The 13,202-nt window shown below is 36.9% G+C and overlaps 1 protein-coding gene across 2 annotated transcripts in view; it reads right to left on the bottom strand.

Annotated features, from left to right (window-relative positions):
- The window catches only part of ankrd50 (ankyrin repeat domain 50), a 41,623-nt gene extending 29,160 nt beyond the window's left edge, over positions 1–12,463 (bottom strand). The window contains exons 1-2 of one of the 2 annotated variants that reach the window (XM_088637474.1): positions 12,171–12,463; positions 9,934–10,797 (exon numbers count right to left, since the gene is read on the bottom strand). In XM_088637474.1, the coding sequence (XP_088493600.1) occupies positions 9,934–10,421 (488 nt within the window). In that variant the 5' untranslated portion in view covers positions 10,422–10,797; positions 12,171–12,463. Of the gene's footprint in view, positions 1–9,933; positions 11,208–12,170 lie in introns of both variants that reach the window. The other variant, XM_088637463.1, reaches the window with a different exon arrangement.
- Between the last annotated feature and the right edge of the window lie 739 nt (positions 12,464–13,202).

Below are 13,202 nucleotides of genomic sequence, written 5' to 3' on the forward strand. Positions count from 1 at the left end.
GTGTGGAGAGTCATTCTTGGGCAACAGACTTTATTGCTCCCTGTGAAGGGTATCAGCACTTGAGTTAAATCATGAAGTAGGTAATTACTATGAGGAGGTTCAATCTGATGAATGCAAAAAAATGCAATTAAATTCCAAGAAGGCGCAGAAAACAAATTTTAAACATTAGATGTTTTCCCAGTAAAGGTTTCATAATTAAAATGTACTAATGAAGCATTCTTCCAAGCATCCAGAGAAAGCCAATCATCATAGAATCACGAAGATGAGTATAAGGGTTTCCAGTGGCAAAGTTTTGAGCTGAATGATATAAAACATCATGCTTTCCAAACATCATCAAAATCACCACCAAGCACATCTGTAGAGGAATATGTAAAACAGGATTTGCAGTTATAAAGGAAACTAAGTTTTAACTTCAGCTTTTAATTTGTGAGACTAGAAAGTTTGAGAATTATACAACCAGATGTTTTGACATTCATTAATGGTACAACTGTATCTTAAAGTGAATTTTTTAGGATTGTTACTAAGGGATAACGTATGGAACAGTATAAATTGACTTTTATTTGTTCTTCACAAAGGAAGGTCATCTCATATCACAACTATATGATATGAGAGTTGCCGGTCGTCTGACCACCACAGTTAAAACAAAGAAAAACAATGTGCCCTGGCCAGAACTTTGGGGGACTCCTTTACTAATTGGAAAGGATTGTTAAATCAGATTTAACACACTGGACAGTGATAATAGCAATTCTGACACCGTGGATTGGAGTTCTTACCAAGATTTATACTACACAACATTTTCAGAAGAACAGAGTGATCCACAGTACCAAAAGCCTTAGATAAATCTGTAAAACTATCGGCACATGTGACATTTTTGTTGTTGATGTTTAAGGCTTGTATTGTAACTCAGGCCCACAATTAAAAGCAGACCATTTCAGATAAAATGTTATTCCTAAAAATTAATTTAACAGATTATTTTTTCCACATCATCTGCCATACTTTGCCTAAGCAGTGAAAATTGAAAGGGTATGGAAAGGTAACAAATATAATTAAAGCTGCTCTTTGGCAGAAGGTTTCTATTGGAATACAGAGAAGCATTTACCTGAAGAAATCTCAGAAAGCTACCGTCCTCAAAAGTACAACAGTGGCACCCCACCTGGATTTTTTTAACAGACAATTTTCTAGCTGTAAATCTGGAGTATTGACTACTACTCCATTCCACTGTCCTACAAGATCTACCCTCTAATGATCAACCCTTTCACTTCCATTACAACAGCACTCTCTGATTCTGAGTTAACTAGCCTATGTGGTGCTCAACATGGCTCATAGAAGAAAATCATATAAATCATAATGAATAAGAATGCATATTTCACTAGATCTTTAAGGCTAACTCCACACATGCTTAGCTTTGTTTTCTTGTGCAATCTTGCTAAATGAGAACACGACCTCAGCACTTTCAATGTGAACCATATGGAATTTTACTCCATGTCCAAGCTGCAGTAGGAAAGAGTGTGATAAGAGGAATCTGCAACCTGTGCACTTAATCATTACACTGCTTGAATCCCAAGAGCCTTGAGAGCAATCATGTAAATGCCAGAGAGAGGCAAGACGGATTTAGCGCCCATAGCACAAATGTTCTGAAAAGCCACTAGAAAATGTTTTCATTAGTCTGTTTTTCTTGCTTTGTGCTACATATTGAGCATCAGCAATAACCCAGCAAATTCTGAAAGCTAAATTTATTTTGACAGCACTGTGCTCCTTATGGAAACAAAGACAGATTCTTCCTTTGAAAAGCATCTGCATTCAAATTACATTCAATCAAAACCAATGTATCAGATGTCTTCTGACACGGACGTCAGAAGGTTTGCAATAAACAGAAGACAAGCCAAATTTTCCATCTGGAGCTGATGACAACAAGAACAAGCAACAATTCTTTGCAAACACTCCATGCTTACAGTAACAAAACATTCATATACTTCACCTGGTCCAAACTCAAAACAGTAAGTGGCCTGCAACGCTTCATATGAATTCTACCTCTAAGAAAAAAGAGGGGAATAATATCTTCCTCTAGGTAAAGTAAGGGATACAGCTGTTTCACAGATTTTTTAAAGTCTAGATAATACCAACATCTCTGCAGAAAGAGTTCTGATCCACTGAACATACGTTTACAATCCTATTTAATAATCTGAACTGTTCAATTAGCCACATTAAGCAAAAAAAATGTGGTGTCTTGCATACAAACCATCTGCTGTGTAGCATTTGACACTGCTGAGAATGGAGCACAAAATACATTTCACTATGATATTATATAAAGACATCGGGGACTGATTTTTCTTTCTGGGCAAGATGCCCATCTCTTACATTTTACAGAGTTAAGTTTACAAAGTGGGCACTTTGCCTAAAATTCACCCACAGCGAAAAAGACAGCAAGGCTAAGACTCAGTATGTGTCAAGCCACGACACCATTTTGTAACTACTGTACATAAAAACAGCAGGTGACAAATTCTTAAATGCTTCATTATATCAGTAGAAACTGTAAGAAAAGGACTAATACTGCACACATCCTATGAGATGTCAAGAAAAAAAAAAGTATCAACCAACTCAGAGAGCTCTTAATCTGGGGGAAGTTAAAAAAATACAAAGATATATTAAAAATCAGAATACATAAATAGGTTGTGCTCCTTTCCACTTTCCAACTAGATTATTTTACCGCAATAGTATTGTCTTTTTTTCGCCATCATTGATGACTAATCTTACCGATCTAAAAGTAAGATTGTAAGATCTGACCATCAGTATTGCAGAGAAACTGTCCATAGGTTCAAGGTAAAATGTTAGAAAACTATGTGCTATAAGTTGTCAGTATTATAGATTTATTTTTAGTTTTTGATACACAGCAAATGCAGTTACTATTTGATTCTCTTTCGACCAACAAAAAATACTGCTCAGCAAATACTGATAGAAGACACTTGAGCTTTTTGCCTCCTGTGACACTGACTTGCAGTGGAGTACATTCAGACTAGTTCAACCCATTTTGGTTCCCTCGTAGTTGAAAAATTTCAGTCGTGTAAAATTTGCTACTGCAACTTTATTATGAAAAAAACATGTGCAATATTAAAATTACAACGATAAAAGCTGATAAATCACACAGCTCATTACATGCTAAAATTATGTACTCCGAAATTAATCCCAAAATATCCGAAAGGGTCTTTTTACTGAATCATACACTTGCTGCTCTTCATTGCATAGCTTCATGGCTAACGGCATCTGGATTGAGCTGGGTTCAAGACTTTTCTTCACTCCAACAAAAAGCGAACATTTAAATTGGGAAAAGTCAGATAATCCCCAGGAAAACTTCACAAATTAATAGATTATTTCCCACATGCATCAGCCATATGAGTGAGTTATTTCATTGCTGATAATACAACACTGCCTAGGAAAGAACAGAATATAATATATTTCTCTGCATATTCATGTGAATTAATTTTCAGATAGATTTTTTCCCCCACTTTAGATAACTGAAAAGGCGCCCTGATCAATTTAAAATTTAAGAAAGTCGGAAATAAGTTTTTCAAATTGTTTTCAAGAAATAAAACTATGGCCACTCAATACATTCTTATGTGTACGGCTTAGATCTATAAATCTTATAATGTAATAATTTTATTTATTTATTTATAGTAATCTCTGGAGAGATGCAAAATCTTTTATCTTTCACTACAGATTTCCATGAAATAAACTTCATTTTAAAAGAGACCAGAAAATATTTATTAAGGTTGAGTGGGGAACTGTGTCAGCATGCACTGGCTGAAAAGGCACAGGTAAAGGTCAATTCCATGTTGAAAAGAAGGATTTTAGTTTATGTGGGGACAGCTGAAGAACACTCAATGCCCAAAATACTGCATTTATTCAATATATTCATGATTGTTCAAGGGTTTTATTTAAATGCTGTAATAGATATTTCAACATATAATACCAAATATTACCAGCCAAAATCCATTTTTAAACCAGCATATAATATTGATAACTATTATGTCTCCCATTAAATCTCTATCAGAGCTTACACCCTTAACATAGTACTTCATAGGGATGAAGTCTGGCATGAAACACAATAAGCAAGGTTTGATTAATCCATATCAGTTATAAAACTTACTTTACAGAAACATTTTAATCAACTACTAATCTTTCAGTTTATTAATGGCACTGCTCAACTAAAAAAAGAGGCAGAGCAAGTGGATGCAAACTTTGGAATGCTACGAAATGATTTTTTAAAACTTCTCAACTACGTTTTTGTTTACAGAAATAAGTTAAAAACATACTTTTATTGTTATAATTGTGTTCTCATTTAACATTCACGAAGACTCTGAATAAGTTTTACATCAGCCATGTTGTAAATGAGGAACAAACTAATGCTTAAAATGAATGCTTTGAAACACGCAATAAAAAAAGCTGGGGTTCTTTTACTCAAAATTCTCAAAAAGATTAACATTTCATTCCTAGAAGAACATTCGATGTCAACTGTGGCACAACTGAACTTTTATCAAGATTTTCCCAAACAAGAAACTATTTGACCCACATTTCACACCTCTAATCATAAACAATTGCTGCATGGTCTCATAGCAATGGAGGCAATCAAAACCATTCTTATTTTGCAGTGGTCCATGATTGACCCAAACTACATACTGAACAACGCAGCAAGCACATATTCTATTTTACTTCAGAAGTCACAGGCTATTAAGTTACTGCAGACAACGCAGTAAGCAGCTTCTAGCCTCCGATATCATTCAGCCAATGTACTATACATTAGTCAGGGGTTAATGAAGTTAAACCTCATCACTGGGCGAAATCTTCCATAGTAAAGGCATTATGCTAAAGAAAAGAACATTATTTAAAAATAATCATAGATTCATAAGTACAAGTCCGACTTGTCAGTTCCTGATTTCCCACCCCCAAAGGTTAATTTGCTTGTGATAACTTATCACATATGTCATTAATAATTACAGTTACATCAAAATGTTACATTGCTGCAGATATGGGATCATCAACTAACTTCTACAATGCAAACATTCATAAATGGCTTCCAAACAAAAACAGATCTTCTCATTTTACAGGTTAGATGGGAGTTTATTGTGATGTTTTTACAACAAAATTAATCAGGATTCTTTTTAAAAAAAAATTCTATAATGTATCTGTGATCCATGATCAATCTAGTTAAGCTGTAATGCTCGTCTAAACCTGTACAGTGTTAATAATTCAGTCTCAGAATTTCTTAATATATCTATCATGGAGTTTGTTCAACAATCTATACTACCTTTTATTAAATCGAAGGCACACATTCAAAATTATCGATATTCAGCTGATAAGAATCCATTATATAAGCCGTCTTCAATCACTTAATGAAAAAGTCCAGTTTTATAGTGAGAATGGAAACAGAAAATGTTACCTTTAACCTCTTTAAGCAGCTTGGTGTAAATTATACTTTACTGTTAGGGAGCAATACATTTTTCTGTCATTTGAATTTGCATATTTCGCTAATAATGAACATGAATTAATAAATTGAAAAACTGAACTATAATGATATTTGATATAAGACCTCTTATGATGCATCATCTCAGGAAATTTCATGATAAGATAACGGAGACCGGCATACATAAATTAATACAGCAAATTAAACAGATTTAAAACGATAGAGTTTTAACTATTATGCTGAACTGTGCATCTTGGGGATTCCCTCACCAGTCTAAAATCTCACCTCGTTAATCCCTAAAAAATCCATTTAAAAATCCACAAATATAAACTGTGGGCTAGTTCCACTCCCCTAGTGGGTATGTGTGGCACAACAGACTTAAGAATCCTTACTGTACCTAATTCAGTCCCAGCAGATGGTACAGCTTAGATTCATGAATACCTTGATTTCCGAGATTGGAACGAACCAGTCCCTAAACATAACCATTTTCCTTTTTTCCACAGCAAATTAGTAAGTAAGACGAATATAAACATTAATGGTCCACATCTTTATCAAGGAACAAGATCATAGTACAAACACTTTATTGTACTAAGCTTTTGGCCTTTGAAATAAAACTGACTATAAACATCAGGATCCTACTCAATAATGGAGTACTAGAGTACTTGGGAGTACTGCTGTTCTTTGTATTGCACACGTCACAGAAAGAGTGGTTTAATCCTCCCTGAACCTTCCACAGCTGTGCTCCAGATGAAGGCTACAGGGACCTTTTGATCCTGTATTTATGTTCTTTGAGCCTTTTTCATTCTGATCGCTCCCAAAAGCAATAGCAACAAAGGGGAAACACACGTACCACAGAAATTGTGTATCTAATAATACTGAACTACAAGGTACTTTCAATATTTTCTATTCATTTTTGAACCACACAATTACATTTGTTAATGTTAGGATTCCAGGATGGGCTCTAGGTTGCTGCAGTTAATTCCAGGAATATATGGTGAACTCATTTATTAGTTTAGTTTCTGTGATGCGCAGGCCTATATTAAATCTGAGACATAAGTTATTAGACTGTATGATTTTTAGTAAATGAATTCCAAGTTTAGTCTTAAAAGACTTTTTGTTTGTCATCTCAGATCTCATCTGTGCAATAAACTATTGACACTTCCCGAATGAAGACTTAGCCAATTTGACAGTGATTACCTTGACTGCACGAAACCATTCCAAAGAAAACTCACTTAAAAAACTGGTTTGCACTAAGACTATACTGTGCATTGTGTTTCAGACGTTAACCACAGATTAGGGAAAGACAGTGAGCCTCTACACCTACCACTGAGTGCAAGAAGCGGTTTGAAAATGTGCACTCTCAGCAAATCTCAAGACCGGCAACTATTCGTACACCCATATATGCAGGGTAAAACCCACATCATTTAAGTGCTCACTGAAAATACAGAAGAAAAGACATAATGGATCATAAAGGGACTGCTGTAAGATTATTCTACACAACAAAAGCAAGACTTCCAAGGTAAATTAATTACACCCTGGAGGTAGTCATAACATTTTTGAGTGCAGCCATATACTGGGCTTCCTTTTTTTTTTGTCACTGAAAGACAAAAAACGTCACCACCCTTTATGTCCATGGTGTGGATCAAGACATGTTCACTGAGACGTACAATGAAAAACTAATTATAATCCATTTAACAGCGCTTCACCTCGGTTAAATTCAGCCACAGGAAACGGTTGTGGAAAGAAGCATAATAAAGTATGTAGGAAGCACAGTAAATTCTGCTTCATTTTTAAAGGACTAGCACATCACAGATCATCAGTGAAAACAATCATTGTGTGACCAATTTAGAAGCCAAGAGTGTAGTCCCCTGTGTAGTTTAGCATTAGCAGACCTGCAGAGCTAAACACAGGTTGCAATACGTGTAATGCTAATGCATTACTACATGTGCTAACATGTTTGAAAACCATTAAAAACATATTTGATTTTCTTCAAACTACAAATCTCACAAGTGGGTACTTCAATGTGTTGACAATTTTAAGAGAAATTCAAGAACAGTGTAAACCGTTATTGTGCTATAAAATTGAAGCGCTTTTTGTGAGGTATTTAAATTCGGATACAAATCTGTCCACTTCTCCTGATAAGAGAAGAATGCTTATTAAATGCCATACTGCTGGAGGCACTTGGATAAATCAAGTTTATCCTCCATGCATCTGTGATATTTAAGGACCTGTGCGCATTTTTGTTTGTCTGTGTACGATTGACCCTCAAAGCCCTCAATGATTTTGTCTCAGGAGAAAATATTTGCATGGTGTCAAGACATAAACACCTGAAGTGGTCTCCTTCAAACCCTAAAATGTAACTTTTGAAAAAACTATAATGCTAAAATTTTATTACAAATCTCTTCCAGGTGCTTATTTAATAAGAAAAAAAACATTGACAGCAAGAGGGATTGAATTCAAATCAGCCTTTTTAAAGTTACTGCATCCCTGGTCTGGGGTGTGCACAGTGCAACATGTCCACTTCTATTTTAGAACCTAATGAACACCAAAAGTCACATTTCCCTCCCAGAAATTAACTGCCATTACTTCCAATCCCCAATCTAGTTTATTTTTTGCTGATTTACCACTGTTGCCACATCATCATGGTCAACCTGGGTCACTGCCTAGCACCTTGTGGGACGAGGTGGTAAAGACGTGTTAATGCTTTTCACTTTTCTTTCATGTCTTAGTGAGACCCACATGGTAAAGGCTGGGTAGATGGGCAAGGATAGTATACTCTGCTGCCACCATTAGTGAATCAATCTTCTTCAGACTTTTTTTATATAGTATTGCTTTGGGTTTTTCTTTTGGATACACACATACTAATCAGCTTCTTGTTATCAGTCAACACCAAAATTACATGTGTTTTATTTTCCCTCCCAAGTAAAATCTGACTCCTTTCACAGGTTATTTTAACCAGGAACAACCTTGCCAACCATGTTTCTCAAGGTGACACATTGTGGAATCAGGTTGTTCAGAGCTTCAGATGAATTAGCTTCTGGCAACCTAGACGGGGGAAAGCTTATTCTGCCTCTCATTGGCAACCTTTTTCATTACACAGCAGTTGCATTTTACACAGAAGTGTAAATCTACATGCATTCTATCAATTCATTTTGGAAGTCTGAGAAGCTAGAACTTGGATCATTTTAGGCTGATACATAAAAAATAACCTTCTAAAGCCATGTGGCACTATAGCATGGAAGTAATGGAATATAGGATAGAAAGGAATAGAATGTTCCAGAAAGCACAATTGTTACTTCAGGAATTAAACATCCAAGAGCGGTGCATCATTTACTATAAAGCAACAGGTAAAGGTTAATTTCACGCTGAAAGGTAAAGAAAGGAAATTATGTTAAGGCTGTTCACAACAGCCACAAAACATATCTAACCAATATTTGTGAGGGTTCTGTGATAATGGCTTGACAAACAAGTTGCTAATATTGAAACATTATTACTATTTTTTCAGCATCTGGCATAAAATAACTACAGAATCACACAAAATTCTCAAAAGCAAATTAACTTTTTCAATATTTCAATACGTCTTTAATCAACCGCAAAACCCAATTTCTATTCATTTTCTACAAAACGCTGAACAACAGACTTTGGAGACTCATATTGGATTCAGACTTGTCTACAGTATCAAACCACTAAGTAATATGTGGAACTACTAGGGAACAGTTTGCTATTAAAGAAAGTAACCAACGTAGAAAGGTCTTGTGACAAGCTTTTATCCTCATCCAGATTTTACATATTACATATTTACCCACCTAGAAGACTGCTTTGCTGAGGGATAACGTTCTTAAACCACCAAATTTGAATAACTGTCTGTTACAGTCCCCCCCACACACACACACACCAAAGTGGTTGTACTACTGATACAATGTTGACATTTGGTTTTCAAATAGAAGTCCCTCCCATCTTAATACAACCCATCTTTAAAAGACCAAGACCTAACAGTACCTAAAAAAAAATGTAAATGTCCAAATATGTTGACAGACTGGAAAGTGTTTTAGTTTGTTCCTGATTTTATAGATACATAATCATAAAATCTAACTAGAAAACTTACTTTTATCTAAATGTTATTCTGAGAAAAACTTCATCTGTTATTATTAGTAGTAGAAGTACTTAAACCAGAAGTCAATCAGCCAACCTATATCTAGTCAATAAAAGGTATTTAAGTAGCTAATCCAACCACTGGTGTGAATAAAATCAAAATGAAAGATTTTAAGAGTGTGTCTATAAGGGCTCATGACTTACACTACACAAGGATTAATATTAATATTAAACTGAAGTGACCAATTTAAGCGAAACCCCTTTTTAATATTTCAGACCTAGCTGATAACCATGAAAATGATCCTGGCTTGGATATGCGTTAGAACAGACGGCCAACAGACTGCGGAAGACCCGGGAGACAAGCAAGTGAAGTGTAAAAATACCTTTTGAAAGCCTCAGCAGGGTTCCTTTCGCACTCGCCGGGTCTCAGTGCACTTTGAACCGCGGGGTCTCTAACTTTCTCCTCGTAGCCCGGGATCAGTCCGCTGTGGCAAATCTGGGCCACCAGAGTCCGAATAAACCCGCTCACGCAGAGGGTGTCGGAGTCCTCGGCCCGACAGAAGTGGAAGGCCAGGCCTTGGTGGTGCAGCCCCCTGTGGGCTCCTTGAGGCGAGCTAGGCCACAGCAGCTCTGTGCAGAGGGCTGTCTTCCCGCTGCCTGGACCCCCGACCAGCAACACTCCCCAGGCAGTGCCTTTACTGGAGGAAGGGCTGGCGCTGCTCAGGGGGCTCGCCACACAGGCCTGCTTGGTGGGAATGCTGTTAGCGCCGAGGATGCTGTTCGTTTTCTCCTGGAGGCAGTGCTGGAGCTTGTGGAAGACCCACTCCCTGCAGTAAAACCTCTTCCCCTGCAGCAAACTGGTTTGTGCCATTGTGAAAACCTGCTGTTCCAGCAATTCCTCATATGGCTCTCTTCATCTCCAGTGCTGTGAACTGAAGCGAGCTTGTCTCAATTTCAGGCCTGCATTTTGATCTCATTCCCACTTTGGCTCCACATATGCTGCCAAGGCTGATTATTGCTCACTCCACACGACCTGGTTTGTTGCTGACTTATGCCAGAACTGGATTTGCTTCTCTCTTGGTAAATGGGAAAACTGATAAAGTGCAAAGCTGTTTCCTTGAGGTGACTTATGGCAGAGGTTCAAATTCTGTAAAAGTGCTGCTGACTCCCATCTGTAAGATGCTGTTTTTCTTATGGCTTTCTCAATTCCATTGCTCTGAGTATCACCTTAAATGCAGACAATGCATCTGGAAAAAAATCATATCATGTGTGACATCAGCCCTTCAATGTATGCCGAAAGCTCAGTTTTATTCCAAACCTTAGTTTTCAGTCCTTATAAAATGCTGCACATCTGGAATCTTTACATTAGCAAGGGCACCAGCGAATGCTAAAATATGTTGCCAGTTGGTGCAGGGCTTAGTTACAACTGAAAGTTCTTGTCTTCGACTAGTGGGTAACTCACAGCTGCAAAGATACCACACAACAGATATACTGTCTGCATTGTTTTAGGAATAACATAACGTTGTGTTGGACAGTTCAGTTCGGAAACTTCTGCCCATGAATCGGCAATCTCCCAAATGACATCTGTGTGTGCTCCCTGCCCTACAATCTTCCTCACGTTTAAAAGGGTGCCGTCCTCAAAACGAAAAGTAATCCACTGAAAAAGAAAAAAAAAACATCACCCTTCATGAAATGCTTTTGAATGTTATTCTTTGCATCAAACAGGGTCGAAACGTGTTCATTTTTCAAACGTTGATTATATTAAAACAAAGCACGCTATTGCTGATGACACCCTTTGCCTTTTATTTTCCGTTCCAAGTGCTGAATAATTAATTATTCAGTCCTCATACACTCTTGCGGATGAAAAAGGGTTCGTCTCCTGGTCTCGCCCCCTTTCTCTCTCCCTCCGCTGATCTTGCCCTTTCCTTCCTATGTGGCTTTAAATTTTAAATAATTCACATTCACATCCGTCCTGCATGGACCGAGGTTTAACCTCAAAAACCAGAAAGAGACCCGTTTTCCTCCGCCTACACATTTTGCCCTCACTGATGTTCTCCCACTTGGATTTACTTTAATGAATAGATACAAAAAAAAAACGAAAAAGCAATTATTTCCTAGTGTTTCTAAAAGCCTGCAGCTATACAGTAATTTATAACATGTCTTGGTCAACCAGTAAGATGCCTTACGCCTTATCGAATTTAGGAATAAGTATTATTTTATGAGGTTCATAATCAGCTTTGTACGGTATGGAAGGAATGGCTAAAAAGGAATAAAAAACAATCATAAGACTTTACCATTTGTTTCCACCCGTAAACAAAGAGTTTTCCCCTCCCTAGAACTGTCGCAAAATATTACAAATGCCAAACTACTGGATGTTGTATTACAAGGCAAAGGGGTATGAAATACATTAATTTGGCAAACCTCACCCCTTTTTTATTTTGCATTAGCCAACCACCTATCATCCTGAATTTCTTTATATACTATAAGGCTTCATTATTGGTATTTAAATTGCAATAGCACAGTCTCCCTAGACAACCATCTCACATTATTCGAATACACAGCCTTTGTTACAACTGCTTCCCTTCTACTTTCGGGATGATAAAATTGTAATGGTTCTCACCTCTAACCGCGGTTGCCTTTTCTGTTTTTTTTTTTAGTTCTTTTATCGTCTCTGTTCACAAATCAGCGGTCTGTTTCATTTGGGTCTGGAAAACCATCAGGAGTTCCGTTGCTTCTGTTGCGCTTATTACAAACCATTTATAAGCAAATGCTCCTTTTCTGCGCTCGGTAGTAACAAATTCAGCCCTCTTTTTCTGTTTGGTTCGTCTGTGCCCGTCTTTTCTGTTTCTCTCGCTGGAGCTCCTCCTGCCATCAAACACAGCCCTGGACTGAGCCGATGTCTCCTCCTCCAAACATCCAAAGCAGCTCCCTTACTGACTGACCGCAGACACAGATGCAGAACAACGGGCTCTTGGGATTGTGGGAAATGTAGTTCCGTTTTAACGTTTGACTCAGGAAAAAAAAAGTCATTTAATGTTTTTATTCTTCTGTTGACGTGGAACTTTTTATTTATTTTCGTAGCAGTTTTCTTCAGTAAACAAGAGTGTTGTTAATTTTGGATCATCTCATGTCACCGATCTTAACTTAAACTGCAAAACATGGCTCTTAATGGCTTTAATACACAAAATAAAAATATACTAAGGTATATTATAATAATATACTAATAATAATATGCAATAATAATACGCTTAAGACACACTACTGTCATTATCTTGGTGTGTTTTATATTAATGAAGTAAAATGAGTGCGTTTAGTGAAATAAACTTACCTTTAACTAAAATAGATTATACGAAACAGAACTAAAATATTATACGTTATATGAACAGCTACAGTCATTATTATTTCACTGCTGAATGAAGCCTGTTTCCATCTCGTACAAAGTGCTTTTTTAAATTCAAAATGTACAACATCATCATAACTATGGCCTCTTAACATCTGTCCTGACCTTTTCATTATAGCTCCTCTTGGTCACTGCCTTGATTCGTCAAACGCATTCTTTGACAAACGCACCCAAACATCTTAGTCACTCTTTCTGAGGATAGATTGTTCTATGCCTTTTTGAACAGCTTGCAGCATTTTTCTCTCTAGTTTC

The sequence above is a fragment of the Lepisosteus platostomus genome, chromosome 1, assembly GCF_059453375.1.
Source record: "Lepisosteus platostomus isolate fLepPlt1 chromosome 1, fLepPlt1.hap1, whole genome shotgun sequence".
Taxonomy (NCBI): domain Eukaryota; kingdom Metazoa; phylum Chordata; class Actinopteri; order Semionotiformes; family Lepisosteidae; genus Lepisosteus; species Lepisosteus platostomus.